Genomic DNA, 25,564 nt, shown 5'->3' on the forward strand with positions numbered 1-25,564 from the left:
CCTGACAAAAACGCAGTCAGCATTTACAATGGCAAATCTTCTCTACCCTTTAAATAAATAAATACACACAGAGAAATCACTACGCCGCACGGCTCAGGAGGTAGAGGGGGTTGTCTGTTTTGATCCCCAGCTCCTCCAGAGAGCGTGTCGAAGTCTCCTTGAGCAAAACACGGAACCTCTAACTGCTCCTCCTTATGAGCAGGTTGGCGCCTTGCATGGCAGCCTTTGCCGTTAGTGTATGAATGTGTGTGAATGGCTGAATGTGAGGCATACATTGTAAAGCCCTCTGAGTGGTCAGTAGACTAGATCTACTACTACTACTACTACTACTTTCGGCTGCTCCCGTTAGGGATCGCCACAGCAGATCATCTGTTTCCATCTCTTCCTGTCCTCTGCATCTTCCTCTGTCACACCAGCCACCTGCATGTCCTCCCTCACCACCTCCATAAACCTCCTCTTTGGCCTTCCTCTTCTCCTCTTCCCTGGCAGCTCCATATTCAGCATCCTTCTCCCAATATACCCAGCATCTCTCCTCCACACGCGTCCGAGTAGACTAGATAAGTGCAACAGGTTAGTAGACCAGATGAGCGCTATATAAATGCAGTCCATCTACCATTTTCTCCCCCAGAGTGAAACATGAAGAGTACCCAGTACCTTGCATAGGAGCAATACGACACAGAGCCAACATGCTGGACAGATGACATCCATTATAACATATGACACTTAGAGCCCCAATTCTTGATATGTTGAGACTCCTGAAAAGAGCAGAGTCCCAGCAGCTCAGCTCATTAGTAGATGTGACGCGGTGCCGTTCGTATCGCGAGCCAGGTTCTAGTCGGTGCCGTTCGTATCGCGATCCAGGTTCTAGTCGGTGCCGTTCGGATCGCAACAAACGCTACGCGCGTAAACGACAGGGTGAAAAGGAGACTCGGGTGAGACAACCAGCGTCGTCTGGGTGCAGCCCAGCCGACACTGAACGTGTTATAAAGCTATACGTTACCGTGATGTATCTATCCAAACAAGTCACCTGGGCACGACCCCCCTTGACGACAACCGAGCGCTATTAGCTTCCACTGAGCTCAAAGCTAACGCCTACCCGCAGACTTCAAACGCGCGCTGAGAACACGGCGAACGTGTTTTTATAACGACGTGAATGTCCCCCGGCACCACAAATGTGGGCAGCGACTCTGCGACAAATATTATTATTTCCTTACTTTGATGGGATTTATCCGCAGGCCGAACGTCAACAAGGAGTCGCATAATACCTGCCCCGGGGTGGCGGCGGGCTTGTTTTTAAACGTGAGTCAACCCACCTATCAGGGCGCTTCAGGAATGTTACGTCACGCAGCCGAATCGCGGAAACTCTCGCGATAGCTAAGGCGCCGACTCCGGTTGACCGGAAAGGGAATTTTATTTGTAGACGCGCCCTTTATCACAAATTACAAACGTGCCTCAGGGGGCTTTATATGTCCTTAGACCCTCGCGTCGGATAAGGAGCAACTCCCTAAAAGAAAACAACAACCTTTAGCAGGGAGAGAAAAAACAGGGAGAAGCCCCAGAGGAGGGATCTCTCTCCCGAGGCGGACAGACGCCAATGGATGTTGTGTGTACACAGTTTACAGAGTGCAGCACTGAAAGAGGATACAAGTATTATAATGGGATTATAAAATATGTGAAGAACCCCGCTACAATGTAGCGGTTTGGTTATGCACCCGTCTAAATCTCCCTCCTCTTCATCCTGCCAGCTAACCCCCCTGCCCCCTGCCCCTAAACCCCCCCCCACTCCCAACTCCCCCCCCCCCCCCAAATGCTCGGGATCATCTGAAATGCCGAGAAAAGTGGGTTTTAACCATTTTTAGAAAATGCATATTTTGCATAGTTATGCATAATTATTATAATTATATTTTAATGTTCTGCTATTTTTCTGGTCCTCTCTGGAACAATACCTACCACCTCCAAAAAAAAATGAGGATCATAAGTGCATTTTTGCAAAAATGCATATATTTTGCATAATGCCAAAACATTTCTAAGTCCCAGAATTTTTTTTTATATAGGTGAAAAAATCAAAGATGCCCAGAATCATCTGAAATGCCGTGAAAAGTGGGTTTTAGCCATTTTTAGAAAATGTATATTTTGCATATTTATGCATAATTATGCATAATTTTAATTTTTTGAGATTTTCCCTTACTCTCTGAGACAATACCTACCACCTCCAAAAAGAATTAGGATCATAAGTGCTTTAGTTTTCGGTCCCGCTATCTACACTAACACCACACACACACACACACATTACGAAAATATGAGTAGATGTGAAGAATATGACGAGAAGGACGCCAAGCAGTGTCCAGATACCACTGGAACAGAGCCACGCGAGTGAATTACTATTTTTAAAAAAAACGTCAGTTAATAATTTGTTAATGATTTATTATTTGAACACAGGGCCCTGAACTCCTTCAGAGGACCACCTCCGAGCCACTGGTTCAGACATGTGGACGACACATGGGTCAGAATCAACCTTTTCAAGTTGTCTTTCATCCGCTCTTCATAACTCCCCTACTCAATCTCCCACCTACTTGCTTAGTAGTTTCACCATCTTCTCACACATAGTTTTCTTCTTTAGGACCCCCCCCCCCTTGTATTTGGCCAGTTACCCCACTCTTCCGAGCCGTCCCGGTCGCTGCTCCACCCCCTCTGCCAATCGAGGGAGGGCTGCAGACTACCACATGCCTCCTCCCATACATGTGGAGTCGCCAGGCACTTCTTTTCACCTGACAGTGAGGAGTTTCGCCAGGGGGACGTAGCGCGTGGGAGGATCACGCTATTTCCCCCAGTTCCCCCCCAACAGCGCCCCGACCGACCAGAGGGGGCGCTAGTGCAGCGACCAGGACACATACCCATCGGAACCTCGTGAGTGAAATGGCTGTGTTTGCACAACTCACACAAACCAATTTGGCATTTATGAACTAGCCCGGCGGTCCTCAGCCCAGTCCTTACACGTCACCAATGCATTTTGTCATAACCTACGCTGCAATTACAACTCGTTGCCTCTGGGGGGCGCTGGAGAACTACGAACGACCAAAAAGAGGACTCGAGTTTGTACGGATGATTTATTGAGAGTGCTGGAGAATTTTACATTACAAACGAATACAGATACAGAACACACGTTATAAGTTGGCAATAAATTATTGACGTCTGGATTTCAAATGCTCCTCTGGATTCACTGTAAAAGCTGTACATCAGGATTTAATGTTATCAATACTTAAAACGATCAATACTTAAATAGCAACACTAAAATTAGTATTGACTTCAGTGGTGCATGGACAGGTAGCATGTATGAAAGCCGATATCATCGTCCCCCCCATATGAGCGAGCTGTCACCGGGCGGAAATCCCTGTAAGAATTTCTGTCATCAAAAGTCCACTTTCGCACCGTTGTCCTGCCCCTGCCCTGCAATATATGAACTAGTTTTAATCTTATCCATCCACCCATCCATCCACCCATCCGTCAGAGCATCTTTAAGACACCTCTTGTAACCTGCGACGACTGCAAAGCAGCCCCCAACCCTGCCCCTTTTCCCAACAACTCCTCGTGTGGATGGGGAAAACGTGGCGGCGGTAGTACAGCAAATCAAAAGCGGGTCTTTTGGGTCGGCTGAATCCGTACTACGTGACACATACTGCCGGTCCCTGGGACGGAAGGATACGTCATTTCAACCGTATCAGCTTCTTCCGCCAAAATGACCTGCAGCACTGCAACCTCTCGCCTGTGATGTCACACGTCTCGCCTGTGATGTCACACGTCTCGCCTGTGATGTCGCACGTCTCGCCTGTGATGTCACACGTCTCGCCTGTGACGTCACACGTGCATGAGCCGAGTGCGTGTGTGTGTAACAGCGGTCTACACTTTCGGTCGACACACGAGGTGACCCACACCCCGCCCGGCTGTGCTGCGAGGGGAAGTTCAAACTTGGACCGAGGCAAAACTGGACCTGCCTGCATAATGTCAAGCGGCTGAGGAAATAGTTTACAGACTGATGATGACCGCACTGTTCAGCACAGACACACGCGTACTAACGACATTCGCTCGTCTTCGGGGTGGGGGGTGGGGGGGGGGGAGAAAGGACAGCAGTCCGTCTACTGACCTTTAGTACTTTCGTCATCTTTCGCCGGGACGATTTGGAGGCCGGGAGAATGAGGCCACTGAAGTTTACCTAATTATTTCTCTATCTGACGACTAATTTTAAAGATAAAAATCACACGTAGGAGGGTTTGTCCTGACACAAAAGCATTTCTGGAAAGCAAGAGGCAATTCTTTAAACTGTCGAAAGGAGTTGAATCGAGTGCAACTGGACTTGGTATATACCCGTGAAGACGTTTCGCCTCTCATCCGAGAGGCGAAACGTCTTCACGGGTATATACCAAGTCCAGTTGAATTGATTCAACTCCTTTGGATAACCATGACCTGGATGAACGAGAACATTCACAGACAATTCTTTATAAACTGTCTCAAATAGGAGTCACAGCTTTGGGTGGGATTTCAATATTTGGCCAGTAGGGGGCGCCGAGGAACCAGGACTTGACCCCTCTGCAATCTCTGGGCGAGAACATAAACAACGCTTCACATAACGCCTCAGAAGAGGAGAAAACCAGAAAGAAAGAGGTTAGTGGGCTGTATTAACCCCCGTCACGTAAGCAGGATGTAGTTATTCCGACGCGTAATTCTATACGTCTGCCTCGGGTCTGTAGTTTTAGAACAGGGTTCTCCTTTGGGGGGGGGCTTCGGCAGGACAGGCGTTTACAAGAGCTGCAAGCCACGAAGCAAATTTCAGAGTGAAAATATGTACAGCACATACATTCAGAGAATATTGCACAGAACGATGATCCGAGAAACTCCACACACACACACACGGGGAAATAAAGTAAAAGCAAAGTTCAGGTTGCATGTTCGATAAGAGTCTGTATACAAGTGTGTGTGTGTGTGTGTGTGTGTGTGTGTGTGTGTGTGTGTGTGTGTGTGTGTTGTGTGCACGCATACATGTATATGTGCATGCATGTGAGTACAGAGGGGCTATATTACATTCACAGTTGCAGAGGGGAGGTGGGCTGGGGTAGGTGGAGCTTACACTGGGTACATCGCGAGAAGATTCTAGAAACGGAAGAAATGAAAGGCGATAAGAGACGATTCCCACGCACACGGTCCTCACACACTCCCGTAGAGGGGGAGGGGGTTTGCTGCGCGGGTGACTACAAACACACACACACACACACACACACACACACACACACACACAAACACACACAGGGCAGGTCTATGAGTGGCAGCAGCCAACGGTTCTCATCTCTCTGTCCACATACTCCTGCAGCTGGAACTTGGGCTCATCTGGTTCCTTCATGGTCCTGTGTTTCAGCTCTCTGAGAGAGAGAGACAGAGAGAGAGAGAGAGAGAGAGAGAGAGAGAGAGAGAGAGAGAGAGAGAGAGAGAGAGAGAGAGAGAGAGAGAGAGAGAGAGAGAGGAGAGAGAGAGAGAGAGAGAGAGAGAGAGAGAGAGAGAGAGAGAGAGAGAGAGAGAGAGAGAGAGAGAGAGAGAGATTATTTTCCACAAGGGTGAGCATAATAAAGTGCTGGACAGACACAGCACTCGCAGTAAGGCCAAACAAAAGCAGGACAAAATTAAGGTAAACTGAATCAAGTAAAACGAGGAGACAAAAGACGCAGAAGTGTCAGAAGGAGAGCGATAAAAAGAGGCAAATGAAGACAGAAACGAGAAGCAAAAAGGAGATGAAGTAGAGGCGTTACGAGATAGAGAGCAGAAGAGAGGAGGAAGAGGAAGAGGAAGAGGGGAAGGAAGTGAGAAAGCGTGAAAGGGACAAGGGGGGGAGATAGAGGACGAGAGAGAGCAGAGAGGAGAGATATAAGAAAGAGAGGAGAATAGGAGAGGAAGTAAGAGAAAACAGGAAAGGTAATTGAGCAAGGAAGAGGGTGAGAGAGGAGGAACAAAATCACTCCTGCACTGAAGCAACATTAAACGTCACGATTAATGTGAACGCTTTCTTCAGCGCCACACTGGACAGTTCCTCTTTTTTATTATCACACTTTCAAAAGGAAATGTAAAATTACAAAAAACAGCAACCATCCCCACCCACAAAAATACATAAATAAATAAAACAAATGTACATCATATGCTACATAAAGTATATAAAGGGCATTTCGGTCACACTACACACCGTACTCCACACGTCATACACATAAAGTGAGGCATAATCACATAAGCTTACATTCTACACCACAGTGCCAAGTGTGAGAACTAATCCAGAAAATCAGCGGGGGCCCTTATATGATTCACTCAACAACAGCCGGGAAACTGACACCCTCCACAAGTCTAAAGAATGTACCCCACATCTTACTGAATTTATTTATCAACTTCCTGACCGTACGTCTTATCTTCTCAAGTTTGATATGGTTAAGAACACGAACAACCCAAAGGTTGTGAGAAGGGGGTACAGAAGATTTCCTTTCAGAGGGATTAAGTGTCTGGCTAGCAAGGTGGCAAATGCAATCAAATCCGCTTCTGAGGCAGAGAGTGGCAGTGGGGCAACCCCAAATGGTGCAATCATAGCATGTGGTTTAATAAGGTTCCCAACTGTTCTCGACAGTGTCTCAAAAAGCTCAGACCAGAGAAGGTTTGTAAAGATGGACAGGACCTAAAACATATGTGCAGGTGTAGCTGGAGCTACATGACATCTGTCACAGATTGGGCTCCATCTCCGTAAATCTTAGAAAGTCTGACCTTGGTAAAATGAGAGTGATGAATTATGTTGCACTGTATGAGCCCACGTTTGGGCACAGATAGAGATATATGCACTCTATTAAGAACATTTTTCCAGAGCTCTTCTGTAATTTCCTCTCCAAGATCACTCTCCCATAGGGTTCTTACAGAGTCTAGAGGAGCCAGACGTAGCAAGTACATCTCACCATAAAGATAAGACACGCCTTTCAACTTAGGGATAGATGTAAGAAAGCAAACCAAAGGGTGTAGTCTCAGGGCTGGTAAGGGAACTGAGGGGATTTGTAGATATCTAAGATGGTGATGTCTAGAGAGACTATACTTCCCTGATAACTGCTTGAAGGAGGCAAAGTTATTATCAAGATAAAGGTCCTGAATGTTCAGATTTCAAGATTGAACCATAGTTTAAATGCACCATCAATCAAGGACGGGGGGAAAGGTGTGGTTTGCTATTAATGGAGCAGAAGGTGAAAATGTTTGAAAGCCAAAAACAGCGTCTAAATTGGTTCCACATTTTCAGAGAGGTTTTAATCATTATATGCTTTGTGTATGGAGAAGAAGGGTTTAAAATAGTGGAGTGAGCCAGAGCTGCAAGTGATACTGGCTTGGAAGACATGGATTTTATCACAAGCCTGGAATGGGGGGGGGGGGGGTTCTCAGTGTGTCTTGTTGTAACCAATATTGTATGGTTGTAAGACTGGTAGAACCAATACCTGAAATTGGGGAGTGACAGGTCCACCTTGTGATTCAGGGCCTTTATAAGATTTGACTGTGCAATCTTGGATTTTTTTCATCCCAGATGAATTCAGGCAAAATTAGCTTATACAATTCTTTGAATTTATCTGTGACATTAATCCTTAAACACATGAAGCTGTGTTTGGGGATTAGTTCAGAGATCTTAAATAGTAAATTACATTTTGTGTAGTCATATGCTGTCTTATTTAAGGGGAATAGTTTACTCTTATCCAAAATAAGTTTATAGCCAGAAATTTGACCAATAGATTCCAAGGTTGTAAGGATAAGAGGAGTAGATGCCGGAAGATTGGAGACATACAACAGAATGTCATCTGCATACAAGGACACCCTCTGCTCTCTATCATTCCTAGTAGTATCAAAAATGTATGGGTGAGAACAAAGTACAATGGAGAGAGGCTTGATGGCAATCACAAACAGTAGCGGGCTGCGGGGACAACCTTGATGGGTAGAGGGCAGTAGGGAAAACAGTCAGACTGAATGTTGTTAGTCCTCATTGAGGCTTGGGGAGATGAATAAAGTAACTTAAACCCAGGCGGAAAATGAATTACCAAAGGCATATTTATGTAGAGTTTAGAAAAGATACTCCTACTCCACACAATCACATGTTTTCTCTGCATCTAGGGAGATGAGGGCTTCTGATGTAGTGGGGGAGGGAGTGCTATAAATTACATTAAAGATTTGTTTGAGATTTAAAAAACAGGATGTCTGTTTTTGATGAATCCTGTTTGATCAGAGGATATGCTTGTTGACAAAACTGTCTCCAACTGTAAAGCAAGCATCTTGGAATAGTAGTTTTAAGTCCATATTAAGTAGGCTGATTGGACAAAAAGAGGAGCCAATAAGTAGGTCTTTATTTTTTTAAATCAGAGAGATGAATGCTTGATTAAGCATCAGAGGCTGACTCAGAGATTCAAATGATTCATTGTACATATCTATTAGAACAGTAACCAATTTATGCAAAAAAAAAAGTTTATAAACTCTAACGGATACCTGTCAGGGTCAGGGCATTTACCACTTTGCATTGATTTAGCTGCTGCAGAAAGCGCTTCAATAGTTATGGGTTTTCCCCACCCAGTACAAATCAGGGATAATCAGGGGTATGTCAAGTGTATTGAAAAAGTTGTCAAAATCAGAAGAGTCAGCATGGTCTTCAGATATATACAAGGAAGTGTAGAATTTTGTAAATTCATTATTAATCCTTTTGGGCTCTGGAGTTACACCAGATGGTGTTCTAATCTGGAGAATTTGCCGGGGAAGATGTTGTTTATCTCAGCTGATGTGCAGGAGCTTACTAGTTTTTTCACCTGGTCCGTAATAGGTATACCTGGATCTCCAGAGAGATTCAGCAGCTTGATGAGAGGTGGGTATATTGAATTCCGATTGTAAAATGAGATGTTCCCTGTACACATTTGAAGTGTGAGGTAGCTTAGAGGTTTATCAAGATGCAAAATCTGTCTAGTTAATTCATCTAATTTATTTTTGTGCTGTCTCTTCTCATGACCTACATAGGAAATCATTTGTCCATAGGCTTTCAGTGTCTCCCATAGTCAAGTTGCAGAGATAGCTGGAGTTTTGTGTCCAAGAACAAATATTTTTGCTTATTAAAAAATGTTACAAAATCTTCGTTTGATAGCAAGTTGGTGTTTAGACACAACAAAGGGGGTGGATAATCCAAATCTTTAAAAGGAAGATTCATAACGAGAGGGGGCATGGTCAGATGTCAATACTGCATCGTATGAGCATGGTCTTACCGATGGAAGAATTCTGTCATCGATGAGAAAAAAGTTGACGTGTTAAAGTGTGATGTACAGTGCAGCGTGAAAAAACACTGAACTCTGTAAGAAAAAGTGCAAATAAAAGGGCCTGTGTATTTTGTCAACCCCGTGTCTGTTCTCCACCTCTAGACCCTCCCACGGCACAAGTGTTGGCTGCATCAACTCTCGGCACTGTTGTTAGGTAATCTTAGGTAATTGAACGTTGACTCTGAATGTGTGTTTTAGTGTTTCAGTTTAAGTCAATACAATACAACATGTGCTCAGTACCGCAGGATAAACTCCCCCCGCAAGGATAGGATGGGGTCCGTTCACAACAAGGATCGGTCGTTACATCTCATTTTCCACCACAGAAGAGCACATTTGAGTGCTGAATTGAACTGATACGAAGAGCCTTTGTGTCTGATTAGTCCATATTATGTTGTGTGTGAGTGTGTGTGCGTGCATGGCAGGGGACTCACTTGGCTGCAGCAGTGAAGGCCAGTTCCACATTCAGACCAGATTTGGCACTTGTCTCCATAAATGGCACCCCAAACTCCTGCACAGACAGAGACAGGACAGGAACATCAGGTACACACTGTGTGTAAGTGTGCGTGTGCGTGTGTGTGTGTGTGTGTGTGTGTGTGTGTGTGTGTGTGTGTGTGTGTGACTCCATCCTGTGAGCGGTAGTACATCTGTCAAGTCCCTAACACCCGTGCTGTGATTGACTATTCCACGCCTCTCAGCGCTCGTCTAAGTTAAGTGGGCTGGAAAATTGAGTTAGCAAAGCTCGCCTCATTTATTCCAAACAATAACAATGTTTCACACCCCCATGAATACATAATTATACCCACTAATCAAGGCATAACGAAATGGCACAAGTTTTCAGGACCTCGTGGCTTCGTGGGCAGACTCACTGTCCGGTATATGTGGTAGGAATATTTTAATATGAGTGTGTATGAGAGTATGTGTTTGTGTGTGTGTGTGTGCACGTGTGTGTGTATGCACAATGTTAATTGGTGTATGTGTTAGTGTGAAAATGTGTGTCCGTGTGATGTGGGTGTGTCTGTGTGTGTGTGTGTGCAAACCTGACTCACCTTGGCCAGTTTCTCTCCTTCCTCTCTCTTCACTGCCCTGTCATGTGTGGAATCAGCCTGCAGTAAATTGGGTGAAAAAAAAGAAATCACATTACCACGCAACACCAAACATCCCTTCTTCCTCCTCTCTCCTCCGTGTCTTTTTGAATAAAATTGGTTCTTCAGATTTTGGAAGGGTACAGGAAAGATGGGAGAGAGAGCTACACAGAGAGAGAGAGAGAAAGAGAGAGAGAGAGAGAGAGAGAGAGAGAGAGAGAGAGAGAGAGAGAGAGAGAGAGAGAGAGAGAGAGGTGAGAAAAGAGATAGAGGGGGTGGGGAAAAAATAGAGTTGACCTCGGACGTCCGGGTAGTGTAGCAGTAAATGCCGTTGCCTACCAACACGGGGATCCCCAGATCAAATCCCCGTGTTACCTCCAGCTTACAGACACAATTGGCCATGTCTGTGGGCGGGAAGCCGGATGTGGGTATGTATCCTGATTGCTGCACTAGCGCCTCCTCTGGTCGGTTGGGGTGCCCCTTCAGGGGGTGGGGGCATGGGGGAATAGCGTGATCCTCCTAGATGCTACGTCCTCCCTGGTGAAACTCCTCACTGTCAGGTGAAAAGAAGCGGCTGGTGACTCCGCATGTATCGGAGCAGGCATGTGGTAGTCTGCAGCCCTGGAGTGGAGTGGAGTGGAGTGGAGTGGAGTGGAGTGGAGTGGAGTGCAACAGCGACCGGGACGGCACAGAAGAGTGGGGTAATTGGCCAAGTACAAGTGGGAAGAAAAATGGGGAAACCCCCCCCCCCCCCAAAAAAATAGAGTTGAACTCAAATCCACTTGTTTGCGTCATCAAGATGCTCCTCTCCTCCAATTTGCCATTCATTTCATTGTTTCCATCCCTCCTTTTCTCTCCACCACTGTGTCATGTGTTAAGCCATCCATCCATCACTCATACATACGATACACACATATGTACATACATACATACATGTATAAATCCCCAAATATCCCACCGCATTCCACCGTCATCTGTCAGGGCATCTCGTGCCAGAGGGCCTACTGACTTTGCGGTCTGTGTGGCGCCAGTATCTGATTGAGTTTCCGAATGGCCTGTGGTGCATTGAAACATTTCCAGAGCAAGCATGTCCCCAGCCCCCCCCCCCCCATATGTCTCCTCCGCTCTCCCTCTACTTCATAGCCCGTCAGTTCTCGACTCCTACCATCTAGAGTTGGGCCGCTTTGCGGTTCACTTGTTCTAAACCGGTTTGATTCTACACGGCAAATGAACAAGTCGTTTACTACTTCAGCAACCTGCGCCAACGGCATCGCGGCACTAAAACCCAACTAGTATTGCACGAGTAATAAGCGATACGACGACGCGATGAACATGACATCATGTTTGTTTATCGACGGACTGACGGAGGCACGAGCGTCTGACGGGCCGCGTGCAGTTTGTCGAGTCGAGCTGGTAGCACACACGCAGGGGAAAAGCGCCATTAGTGCCGACAAGGAGATAGCGTTTCAGTAGAGGTGGGGGGTGGGGGGGATGCACATGGTGCACTTGTTTACTTTGTTTGGGGGTGACGAGAGAGACGAGACATGGCAGAGTTAGGGTTACCGAAAACCAATACGGCGACATTTTGGACGCGAAGCAGAAAGAAGCTGAGCCAAAAAACAGACCAGATTTTGATTGTTTGACGTTTTCTCAAGTCGCACTAGGCCGAACTCTTACTTTATCTCTCATTGCGATGTTCAGAAGAAGAAAGAGGTGAGCTGAACGGCTGTGAGAAATGAAAACGCGACGTGTCAGCGGGTCACTACACTCACTCAGTGTCATGACGTTTCGCCGGGGAGCGGCGGCTGCTGAGTCAAGTGCGACGCCTCGTGGTAAAACCCGTTACATCGGTTCGGTCCGGTGTTTGGCTTAATATCAAACTGGTTTGAACATTTTTAAACTGGCCCAACCCCACTACAACCCACGTCATCACATCACCACCTCTCCCTTCGTCACCACATCTCTCTGTTTTACCTTCTGACAGGATACCAGCTGTAATATCAGAAGGTACCTGGCTAGAGTCGTACTGTTTGTTGGTTAAAACTGAGGGATCGGTGATTCACTAAGGGGCGCGATACAACAACGAAAAGGGCCACCAAAGATCACAAATAACTATAACATTGTATAGCGGCATGGCTCAGGAGATGGAGCGGGTCGTCTGGTAACCGGAGGGTGGCTGGTTTGATCCCCGGCTCTTCCAGAGAGCGTATCGAAATGTCCTTGAGCAAGACACTGAACCCCTACCTGCTCCTGATCAGCGGCCGGTGCTTTGCATGGCAGCCTCCACCATCAGTGTGTGAATGTGTGTGTGAATGGGTGAATGTGAGGCATACACTGTAAAGCACTTTGAGTGGCCAGTAGACAAGACTGTATAAATGCAGTCCATTTAACATCTGTTAGTCTGTCTACCTCTTTCTCACTGCTCTCTTCCACCTCTCTCTCTCTCTCTCTCTCTCTCTCTCTCTCTCCACCCATCCATTCACTTGGCCGTCTAGCCATCCATTTGAACAACTCGTCCAAGGGTCTCACCTTGTTGCCGAGCAACATGACCACAACATCCTGCTGGGCGTACTCATGGATCTCTGTCAGCCAAGCCTGTAGAAAGAGAGAGAGAGAGAGAGAGAGAGAGAGAGAGAGAGAGAGAGAGAGAGAGAGAGAGAGAGAGAGAGAGAGAGAGAGAGAGAGATGTCAAACAAATTCACCAGAACAAAAGCAAAATCTTTTCATGTTTTGTAGATTTTTAAAAAAAAGCATTCGACTCAATTTAGTATTATTTCAATTTGTCTTTTCTACAAATTTGTCGAAATAGGTATTGGGAAGAAGACATATGATGTCATAAAATCAATGTATACAAATGTTCAGGGAAACTTGGCAACCAACAAACAAATTCTTTCCCTCAAGAACACGGCGTGAAACAGGGCTGCAGTCTGTCTCCTACTCTATTCAACATTTATGTAAACGAACTGGCTAAAAAACCAGAACATTCTACATCCTCTGGTATCACCCTACAAAACAGTGGAATCAAGTGTCTGCTATATGCTGATGATGTGGCTCTGCTGTCTGCTGCCAAGGAAGGTCTGCAAAACCACCTGGATCTCCTGCGCTGTCTCCTACCAAGGAAGGCCTGCAAAACCACCTGGATCTCCTGCACTGTCTCCTACCAAGGAAGGCCTGCAAAACCACCAGGATCTCCTGCACTGTCTCCTACCAAGGAAGGCCTGCAAAACCACCTGGATCGCCTGCACTGTCTCCTACCAAGGAAGGTCTGCAAAACCACCTGGATCTCCTGCACTGTCTCCTACCAATGAAGGCCTGTAAAACCACCAGGATCTCCTGCACTGTCTCCTACCAAGGAAGGTCTGCAAAACCACCTGGATCGCCTGCACTGTCCCCTACCAAGGAAGGTCTGCAAAACCACCAGGATCTCCTGCACTGTCTCCTACCAAGGAAGGCCTGCAAAACCACCTGGATCTCCTGCTAGGCTCCTCTCAAGACCACTCACTTATTTTCTTTATGTTATTTGCTTTGGCAATACAAGCACTGTCTTGCCATGCAATAAAGCTCTTTAGATTGAAATTGAGAGTGGGAGGGAGGGAATGAGGGAGAGACAGAGAAGGACAGAAAGAGAGAAACAGATGGAGGGAGAGAGGGAAGAGGAGAGGGGACAGGAAGAGATGATGAATGAGAGTCTTTCAAAAAGGCAGCATGAAAGAGAGAGAGGTGGACAAGGGTGAAAGCATGGAAAAAGAGAAAGAATGCGGCTGTAGGAGATGAGAGAAAAAGGGGGAGCAGAGGTGAGAAAAAAGGAGAACACGTTTATTGTTCTTGGGGGGGCTCGTTCCTCTCCACCTTTCCAGAGGCGAAGCTTCTGAACAGGCAAGCCAGGCAACTGCTTGGAGCCCCAGACAGTTGGAGCCCCAGGCAGTTGGAGCCCCAGGCAGTAGGGCCCCCCCCCCCACCACCGAGAGCTGACAGAATTTACTCCAAAGCAGTGACCGCAACCCCCTCCGCCTTAAACAACCAATGGACGATTTGCAATGACATGACATCACGGTAGGAAACCTCCCTTGTAGGGGCCCCATGTCATTCGTGTTGCACATGCATTGCCTGCGCTCTTCGAAAGTGAAAGTTAGTCCCAGTGTCCACACCACACAGTTTATATGTCGCATATTCTTTTGTTGGTATCAGATTTTTTATAACATAATGGCGACGAACACTGGTCCGGGGGGGGGGCCCTCCTTTTGCCTAGGGCCCCAACAGACCCTAGCATCGCCACTGCACCTTTCTCTGTTGCCTCTTTTCTATCAACTTTCTTCTGATTACAGACTGATGCTCCCCCTGTTCCTCCCCCCCACCTGCACCAGTTAAACTGCACTCACTGTGCCCCCCCCCCACACACACACACAGTTAAAAATGTGCAATAAATGTTACATGGATTTGGTTTGCCAACAAAGTCATGTCATGTAGTGTAAAATTGCCTATCGGATGAGTATTTTTCCGTGGACTATTAATGCCAACAGAACCCATGCAGCAAAACAAGATGCAAATTCCAACGCAGGGTAAAATAAGTAAGCGGCTGCCCTACTTTCATGCTTCTAATTAGCCCAGATGATTACTGAACATAATTACACTTCATTTCCACTCTCTGGGGAGATTTTGTGTTTGTTTCTTGTTTGTTTGTGTGCTTTTGTGTGTGTTCATCCGTGTGCATGTGTACAGTATGCGTGGGTAGATAGTTGTGAGGGAGAGAGAGAGAGAGAGAGAGTGGCTGAGTGAATGGTAAAGAGTGAGTTTGAGAGGAATAGGGAGAACTAGAGGGGTGAGAATTTGTGAGAGAGTGAAGGGGTGAAGTTTATTTTTTCCTTTTTTTTTTTGCACAGTGAAGAATGCTCATCCCTGGTGCACCTCCCACGCTCCATTCAGTCTTAGTAGCAACCCATCCATCCATCCATTATCTCAACCACTTATCCTGCTCTCAGGGTTGCCAGGATGATGGAGCCTATCCCAGCAGTTATTGGGCGGCAGACGGGGAGACACCCTGGAAAGGCCACCAGGCCATCACACAGGGCCGACACACACACACACACACACACATGCAGACACAGGGAGAACATGCAAACTCCACACAGAGGACGGCCCGGGACGACCCCCATGGCTGGACTATTACCCCAGGGCTCGAACCCAGGGCCTTCTTGCTGTGACGCGACCGCGCTAACCACTGCGCCTCCGTGCCGCCCTTAGTAGCAACCATCATTTCCATCTAATCAATCAATCAATCAATGGCTCACAAACAAGGTCCAGAGATGCATATATCAACGCACAAAAAGATCAATATCTTCTTTTTAAATTTTTTTTTTGGCATTTCCACTTTATTTGTTGACAGTGGTAGCAGAGAGAGACAGACTATATCATTTGTCTGGTAAATTGCATTAGAACACATGTGACGTTTTGGCTTGTCCAGCAATGAAACGGTAGCATGTAGCATGAAGGCTAGCCGGTTAGCATGCTCGCCTCAGCGAGATCGTAGCCCTCCTGTATGCAGTCTGCATGTTCAGTCTCCTCTGGATGTTCCCTTTTCCTCCTACCGAAGCCATACGTGACAGATTATAGAACATATACTGTCTGTTAGTATGGATGATATGTGAGTGATGGTGTGCATGGGCCCGGCAGTGGACTGGCATCCTGTCCAAGGCTCCTCCCTGCCTTCTGCCTCCAGCCTACTAGACTCCTACTGAATTAAGCAGGGATAGAGAAGGAAACGACTGGATGAATAAATGAGGGGTCGACTGAAGTGAATGCGAAGAACAAGAGGTAAGGTACAGTTCAAGTGGAACCGGTGTGCAGAAAGAGAAGGTGGGCCCCGGTGTCCCGGTCAGGACTGCACACCAACACTCCTCAGCAGCCGTGTTTGCAATCCCATCGACACGCAACTCTCAAGCAAACTTTTCTAAAGTCGCAGAAAATGAATGTGAGCTAGCTGCATCTCCATCATCTGGGTTGCGGCGCAATATACAGGCTACGCAAAACGCAAGCCGTGTCGGACAGGTGGTGCAAATGCACCGTCACGTTGGATTCCAACCGCCTAATTACAAGACAGCAAGTTGTCAGACAACAAAACGAAGAGATAAACAAAAAATGGACAGGCGTCTTCTTGAATTGTTTTCGACTGGCAAAGTGGTCTTGATTCTTACACGTCTGCTAGTGTTGCATCATCAGTAGTGTTCTTGCTCTTTTGATGGTCGTTCCCTCTTCTCATAGATGGCCTCTTTGAGTCCTTGTGCACATCCTCGTCCTTGAAAGAGTGGCCACTGGCCTGTAGATGCTGTAGACTGTAGATGGTGTAGACTGTGGAGTCCTGGCCTGATGTGTTAGCTCTTCTGTGTTGTGCCATCCTCTTGGCCAGCGTCTGTTTGGTTTCCCCGATGTACAAGTCACAGCAATCCTCCTGGCACTCAACATCGACCAACTTCTGGTGCAGCGTGTTTTGGGGTTTGAAAGCAACCGAGACGCGGTGTTTGGAATATACACATCTCAACTGTTCCAACAGAATCACCACTGGTTTAGTTAGGCAGCTGTTGTCTTTCTCTCTTGGATCGGCTGGTGCACTGTTTGGGCGTCTTCCTGGCTTTGACAAACGCCCAGTTAGGATAACCACACCTAACCAGGATCTGTTTAATGTGGGATTCCTCCCCTTCCCCGGCCGCTGTGTCGGTGGGGACGTCGTCAGCTCGGTGATTCAGCATCCTGATGACTCCTAGTTTGTGCTCCGGTGGATGATGAGAGTCAAACCTTATGTACTGATCAGTATGTGCTGGTTTACAGTACACATCAACCATCAAATCCCACTGATTCACCCTGCTTTGGTTTTCTTACCTGGATTATCGAGCCACCTCAAGACACCACCTCAAGACACCATCTCAAGACACCATCTCAAGACACCACCTCAAGACACCACCTCAAGACACCACCTCAAGACACCATCTCAAGACACCACCTCAAGACACCATCTCAAGACACCACCTCAACACACCACCTCAAGACACCACCTCAAGACACCATCTCAAGACACCACCTCAAGACACCACCTCAAGCCAGCGCCAAACCTTCTGCAAAATTGAGGAAGTTTTAGTGAATTTTGCCATTTCCATCCAGCTTCTCTTTTTTTGTGTGTGGATGTTTTCTCTCCATTTTCATCGGGCCAATTACCCCACTCTTCCGAGTCGTTCCGGTCTCTGCTCCACCCCCTTTGCCGATCCGTGGAGGGCTGCAGACTACCACATGCCTCCTCCCATACATGTGGAGTCGCCAGCCGCTTCTTTTCACCTGACAGTGAGGAGTTTCACCAGGGGGACGTAGCGCGTGGAAGGATCACGCCATTCTCCCAGTTCCCCCTCGAACAGGCGCCCCGACCGACCAGAGAAGGCGCTAGTGCAGCGACCAGGACACATACCTGTGTCTGGAGGGATGCCCAACCAAATCGGAGGCGACGTGGGGATTCGACCTTTCGACCCCGTGTTGGTAGGCAACGGAACAGACCGCTACGCTACCCGGATGCCCCCACCACGCCCCCGCCATCCAGCTGTTCTCATGCAACATCTGATTCTGCACATAAACACACTTCAACAGCAGCATGGCTGCTGACAGACAGCAGGACAGAGACGATCTTCATGTTTTATAAAGCCTTAACTGGGGACTGGCACAGTGAGTTAGGAGGTAAGACGGGGTGACTGTACCTGCCCTAATTTCCCAGCGGGGGGGTTGGAAGGAGATTAGGGGGAAGAGGCGGATAAAGTTTGAATTAAGATAAAAAATGTGAATGATAGTCTTTTCTCCCAAGACTCATTCTGAACTCCAGACACAACGAGAGAGAGAAGAAACACACACACACACACACACTTTTAGTATGGCTGATCCACCTGACCTACATGTCTTTGGACTGTGGGAGGAAACCGGAGCCCCCGGAGGAAACCCACACAGACACGGGGAGAACATGCAAACTCCACACAGAGGACGACCCGGGACGACCCCCATGGTTGGGCTACCCTGGGCTCGAACCCAGGACCTTCTTGCTGTGAGGCGACCGCGCCAACCATTGCACCACCGTGCTGCTCTCTCTCTCTCCCTTCCCAAAACTTCCTCCACTTTCCCTGTCTGTCCCAATCTCTCTCTCTCTCTCTCTCTCTCTCTCTCTCTCTCTCTCTTTCTCCATGTATGCATCGGCCCTTCCTTCCTCTGCCCCGGGCTCTCATTCGCCCCATGATTATTCATTCATTCATTCATCTTCAGCCGCTTCTCTGGGGTCGGGTCGCGGTGGCAGCAAGCTAAGCAGGGCACTCCAGACGTCCCTCTCCCCAGCAACACCCTCCAGCTCCTCCTGGGGGATCCCAAGGCGTTCCCAGGCTAGACTGGACATGTAGTCCCTCCAGCGAGTTCTGGGTCTACCCCAGGGTCTCCTCCCAGTTGGACGTACCCAGTAAACCTCCAAAGGAAGGTGCCCAGGATGCCTCCTGATCAGATGCCCGAACCACCTCAGCTGGCTCCTTCTGACGCGAAGGAGCAGCGGCTCTACTCCGAGCTCCCTCCGGATGTCCGAGCTCCTCACCCTATCTCTAAGGCTGAGCCCAGACACCCTACGGAGGAAACTCATTCCAGCCGCTTGGATCCACCATCTCACCCTTTCGGTCACTACCCAAAGCTCATGACCACAGGTGAGGGTTGGAACGAAGACTGGCTGGTAAATTGAGAGCTTTGCCTTCTGGCTCAGCTCCCTCTTCACCACAACGGTCCGGTACAACATCTGTATTACTGCTGATGCCGGTACAACATCTGTATTACTGCTGATGCTGCACCAATCCGCCTGTCAATCTCCCGCTCCATCCTACCCTCCCTCGTGAACAAGACCCCGAGATACTTGAACTCCTTCACTTGAGGCAACAAGTCATCCCCAGCCCGGAGGGAGCAATCCACCATTTTCCGGTAGAGAACCGCGGCCTCCGACTTGGAGGTGCCGACTCTCATCCCGGCTATTTCGGCCTGTGTTTACCATCATGCAAATAACATCTGGATGATCAGTAACGATCCCCGGGTCCTCTCTCTTCTTCTGCCACACACGGTGAAGCTTCATCACAGCTGCCCCTGGATTAGCCTGTAGCGCGCCACATTACCACGTGGAGACTGACGCACCCAGCCCCCCCACCAGCACACTCGGAGCTACTCACACGCTCCGTCCTTAAAGAGCGCTCCCGCGGCCCGTGGGCGGCTTACGACACGGCGAGAGTGGGGACGCGGCACCTCCGTGGACGCCACTGAACTCCGAAGGCGGCGCCGTGCGTGCGCGTGTTTATGCAAATGACACACGTGCACGTATGAGGCGCACACGTATGAGCTCTTGAGGCGGGTGGTGTCGTCAAGCTCCACAGCGGGGTTGTTTGCTTGAGACGGAGTCCCCGGGCGGGAGCCCCTCGTGTTTTCTGCACCAGCGGAGCTCAGCGGAGCGGCGCTCTTGAACGGGACCTCGAAGGTTCGGCGAAGGTTTGGAATTAAACGTTCGGAGCGTTTTCTGGAAAATAAAAGGAAACGTAAACCGTGAACGGTTGTCAGAACCGAAACACATCACCTGTGAGCAGAGTTCAATATACCACCTTACTGTGTGTGTGTGTGTGTGTGTGTGTCTGTGTGTGTGTGTGTGTGTGTGTGTGTGTGGGCACAGTGTGATGATGACTGCTGAGCTTCATTACTGCATAACCTATGCTGCACAGCTGTTTTAGAAATACTGGGAGACGAGTCGGCCACACACACACACACACACACGCGCACACGCCCACACACACACACACAGCAGTTGCATAAACACACAAACAAACACAGAGCAGTTGCATACACACACGCACAACACACACACACACACACACACACAAAGAGCAGTTGCATACATACACACACACACATACACACACAAAGACCAGATGTGTACACACACACACACAGAACAGTTGCACAAACACACACACACACACACACACACACACACACACACACAGTACCATCTGGATACACAGAAACAGATGCTTAATACGCATGCTTGCCACAGACACACATCCTCGCACAAACACATCCAAACAAGACAACTGAAAGATGCACACGAGCACACGCAACACACTCGTCAACACAAACACACGCGCGCACGGATAAGGATATCAACACAAACACACACACGCTTCAGGAAACACACACATACGGGTAAAAACTGTACACAAATCTCCAATGCCCCCGAAGCACGGCGGGTGTCGGAGGACGCCGGAGGGGCGGCGCCGGAGGTGAGAAGGTGGAAGTACCGAACATCTGCTGTTGGAGCCGGCGCTGCCGGGCTACCCCCAACTGCCCTTTAGCTACACCGTCTGACGGTACGGGGACGGACGGTGCACATTGTCTTGACAGCTCATTAAAATTCACCTTCTCACACACACACACACACACACACACACACACACACACACACACACACACACACACACACACACACCAAGAGCCAGTTAGCTTGCAGAGCTGTTGAGAGTCAGACCGACGATCTCTGACAAGCGCCCCACTCCCCCCCGCAGGGAAGGGGGATATGCCCCCGTAATACAGGAGTCCCCGCGGGGACGCCCCAGCTAGGAAGAACGGAACAGGACTCCGGTTCTATTTCGTGGGCCTTTTTAGGCTCCGGTTCTATTTCGTGGGCCTCTTTAGACTAGTCAGTTGCCCCTATGGGGCAGCCTCTTCCTCTACTGAGCCCGCTGCACTACGGGGTACCGCTTAGGAACGGGTTCTGAGGTCCACAGAGACTGTGCGGCGGGGGCACGGCACCGGCCGTCTTACCTACTGCTGTACTGCTACACCCTGTGTGACCCTTGCTCCATATTAGGTGTTTAGAGCCAGCTAAACTCTCCCTTGCATCACATCCTCCAAGGAGCAGACCGGCGGTTTATACGGACGGGGCGTAACAACAAGGAAGTGTGAAGAGAGGTTGCCACTCAAAGGGGTAGAAACGAGGCATTGGCTAACGATGGAGCACGAAGACCGCCATGTTGTCACAGGAAAAGGAAGTAGCTGAAACTGCAGCACTTAACTACGCCACTAGAAGGCAAAAGACTGTGAAGATAATGGAACTGTGCCCCTAGTGGCGGGGAGGAAACCGTGCCGTTACGACTGTGCAAGGCGTGAAGCGAGGAGAGCGCCGCGGGGAAAGCGCCGGCGAGGAGCAAAGCCCTACGGCGGCGGGAGAAACGCGACGGTGGCGGGCTTAAGGATAAGGCCCGCCATGCACGACATAACAGGCCGACTCAAACAACGTTCGTCAGTGACAAAAGTGGACGACACCGCGGCTCTAACGGTGGGCCTGATGGCCCCCCGGGCGTGCTCGCCGAGCTGAAACCGCATCACAGCCGTCATCGTTTCGATGGACTCCTGAAGCGAAGACAAAAACAGAAAAAAAATACACACAAGTCATACACACCACTAACAGACCACTATAACTGAGGAATCCTCTGCCAAAACGTCACATATATCCATTGATGGACGCCCCCCCCCAAAAAAAGGGGGATCACTGATTATCACCAAAATATATATAATACTAGAAGAACCCCGCTACAATGTAGCGGCTTGGTGATCCACCCGTCCGTCTAAATCTCCCTCCTCTTCATCCTGCCAGCTAACCGCCTTCCCCCTGCCCCTAAACCCCCCCCCCCCCCACTCCAACTCCCTCCCCCCAAATGCTCAGAATCATCTGAAATGCCGAGAAAAGTGGTTTTTAGCCATTTTTAGAAAATGCATAATTATAATTATTTTAATTTTCTGCTATTTTTCTGGTCCTCTCTGGAACAATACCTACCACCTCCAAAAAAAACGAGGATCATAAGTGCATTTTTGCAAAAATGCATTTATTTTGCATAATGCCAAAACATTTTTGTCCCAGAAAAAAAAAATTTCATAGGTGAAAAAAATCAAAGATGCTCAGAATCATCTGAAACGCCGAGAAAAGTGGTTTTTAGCCATTTTTATAAAAATGCATATTTTGCATATTTATGCATAATTAATTATGCATAATTTTAATTTTCTGCTATTTTTTATAGGTGCCCCTGATCATCCCCAATAACCTCCAAAAAGAATCAAGGCCCCGAGTGCTTTAGTTTGGCCGTTTATAGACTCTCACACAGACACACACCACACACCAGACACACATGGTGAAAATACGGGAGTAGATAGTCTAGAGCAGTGGTTCTCAACCTTTTTGGGGTCCTGGACCCCCTGCGTATTTTTGATCTACCCTGAGGACCCCTCCACCTGATCTTGGGGGAGGGGGGTTGCAATTTGATAGAAACTGTAGAAACTGCATTTTAAATTGCATTATAGCATTTATTCACTCTTTGGGGTAAAAATAAGAGCTTTCAGTTGTAACTTAGATATATGTAACAAAACAGAATTCTTATGCAGTAACTTTCAGATATATGTAACAAAACAGAATATGTATTCAGTAACTTTCAGATATATGTAACAAAACAGAATATGTATTCAGTAACTTTCAGATATATGTAACAAAACAGAATATGTATTCAGTAACTTTCAGATATATGTAACAAAACAGAATATGTATTCAGTAACTTTCAGATATATGTAACTAAACAGAATATGTATTCAGTAACTTTCAGATATATGTAACTAAACAGAATATGTATTCAGTAACTTTCAGATATATGTAACTAAACAGAATATGTATTCAGTAACTTTCAGATATATGTAACAAAACAGAATTCTTATGCAGTAACTTTCAGATATATGTAACTAAACAGAATATGTATTCAGTAACTTTCAGATATATGTAACAAAACAGAATATGTATTCAGTAACTTTCAGATATATGTAACAAAACAGAATATGTGTTCAGTAACTTTCAGATATATTTAACAAAACAGAATATGTATTCAGTAACTTTCAGATATATGTAACAACAGGATTTTTATGCAGTAACTTTTAACAATGCAAACGGGAGCGAGATTTCTTATTAAAATACAATAAATTACACTTGTGAAACAGATGTATTTAGAGAAAAAAGTCCCGTTACCCTTTATAGTTTAGGTAGATAAAGGTCTCAGTCACATTTGAGTAAAATAATCCTGTTTCTATAAATGTCATAGGATCTTTTTTTTTAAAAGATATTTTATTTTCACGGACCCCTTGCAATCACACCACGGACCACTAGGGGTCCGCGGACCCCCGGTTGAGAAACACTGGTCTAGGGAACAACTCAAAAGTATTAGTCGAATAATACTTATTATTCCAGATGAATCAATATTCAGTGGTGTGTGTGTGTGTGTGTGTGTGAGAGAGAGAGAGAGAGAGACACACACACACACCAAGGCAGAGGCCCCCCGCAGGTTTCAGGACATGGTTTTGGGGAAGCTGTGGTTTGTACTGGGTGGGTGAGGACAGGGCGGAGAAGCATGCGAAGATGTTACACCAGAGCACCACAGATGTCCCGAACACAAGCTGCCTCGCTGTAGCACAACAGGTAACCGCCGTTCCACATCTATATACACACACAGATTCTCACAATAACTGCAAATGATACAATGCACACATTAAAGCTTAATTGTTTTTTAACATTTTTTGAGTTGGGGGTAAACACTGTGCTTGGAGATACATGTGGAAAGTAGCTCGCATAGCCTTGGCGAGGGATGTTTATGACTGGTATCATGCCCCATGTAACCCAAATAATTCTTTTAAATGAGAAAGCATAGCGTTGAATAAAGTATTGTAGCTATCTTATCAGTGGAAATGTCGTGTTTGTGTTTTGCTGGCTTTACTTTAGTTCATCTCTTCTTCTTCTAGCATTTCGCAGCGCAGCAGGTTGCTTGTATAACAACCCAAAGAGATTTATTTTCGTTTTACGTGGCGTACCGAGTTGTTTTGAAACTGAAAAGCAGGGCGTCTGCTGTTCCTGTTTTCACCATTTCCCCATCTGCCCCCTCTTTCTGCAGATGTTGCTTTATCTACCAACAGGTTTCACACACTTGGCTGCAACCACAAAGCCTGATCAAGACTAAGATCCCACCCAGCAAGATGAGTCTAGTGGCTAATGCTAATAATAACCATGGTAGCCAGATAAATAGGCCAACCAATGTCGTTAGCCTTACCCATGCTAGCAAGACGAGCACGGTTGCTAATGCTAAGCATGATGAGAATGTCCTTGCCAGTCAGAGAGCAGACGGGCAGAAGTGCAGTGTGCGCGATGAGGAGTTTGCAAACTTGCTTCACAAAGTGCCAGGACCAGAAAGTAAGACGCCGCAGGACCAGGAGTTCAGAGGGCACTCTTTCTCTACAGGTGGTACCTTTGGCCCGACTTCACCCTGTTGTCAACATAGCACCGCCCAAAGGCGGTGGTCAGCTGACTTCTGTGAGGGCAAGGCGTCCCGCATTATTGTTGTGAAAAAGAGCAAGATAAAACCAGAACCACCTCAACGTAATGACTCCCTCCTCCAAATATACAATCCTCCCGCCCACTCTCAATCCAAACGGCACTCTTGTCCCTCCATCAGGCTCTCTAGCCCCCCAGTTCACCCTGTGTCCTCTCCTGCTCCCTCCCCTCCCGTCCAGACCTCGGTGATCCTGCGCCCCTCCCCTCTCGGATGCAGGATGCACCCCAAGCCTGGCACTTCCTCCCCTATGGCTAACACTGCCCGACTATCTCTGCAGCTCCCTCTCTGTGTCGCCATCCCCGGCCCTAAACCCATCCCCAGACCCAAACCAACCCGCCGCCACCACTCTGAGTCTTCTGCCTCCCTCAAATCCCTGGTGACGCAGTTTCACGTGGTCACACTCGAGGAGCTCAGGGCTGTTCAGCTGCGCCCGGCCAGCGTTCTGGACGATGTGTTCACTGAGGAACAGGAAGAGGAGAGGCAAGAGGAGGAGAAGACGGCCCCTCAGCAACTAAAAATACCACCGCCAGTTCCCCCAAAACCTCTCACGTCAAAATGGAGGGCAAATCTCACCGCTGATCCCCTCCGACCCTCAGGGTTCCCCCAAGCTCCACCCCCAGCCAACCAGGAAGAGGAGCTCTACACAAGAGTGAGAAAACCCAAACCAGAACTGCACCAGCCAACAGAC

General features: G+C 47.7%; 1 protein-coding gene across 1 annotated transcript in view; it reads right to left on the minus strand.

The window, feature by feature from the left end:
* Positions 1–4,422: 4,422 nt before the first annotated feature.
* LOC130127609 (ras-related protein Rab-26-like) overlaps positions 4,423–25,564 on the minus strand; it is a 113,190-nt gene continuing 92,048 nt past the window's right edge. Inside the window, exons 6-9 of the mRNA XM_056297292.1 lie at positions 12,953–13,018; positions 10,388–10,444; positions 9,773–9,849; positions 4,423–5,411 (exon numbers count right to left, since the gene is read on the minus strand). Of these exons, the coding sequence (XP_056153267.1) occupies positions 5,309–5,411; positions 9,773–9,849; positions 10,388–10,444; positions 12,953–13,018 (303 nt within the window). The 3' untranslated portion in view covers positions 4,423–5,308. The remainder of the gene's footprint in view (positions 5,412–9,772; positions 9,850–10,387; positions 10,445–12,952; positions 13,019–25,564) is intronic.

This window comes from Lampris incognitus, chromosome 17, assembly GCF_029633865.1.
Source record: "Lampris incognitus isolate fLamInc1 chromosome 17, fLamInc1.hap2, whole genome shotgun sequence".
Classification (NCBI taxonomy): domain Eukaryota; kingdom Metazoa; phylum Chordata; class Actinopteri; order Lampriformes; family Lampridae; genus Lampris; species Lampris incognitus.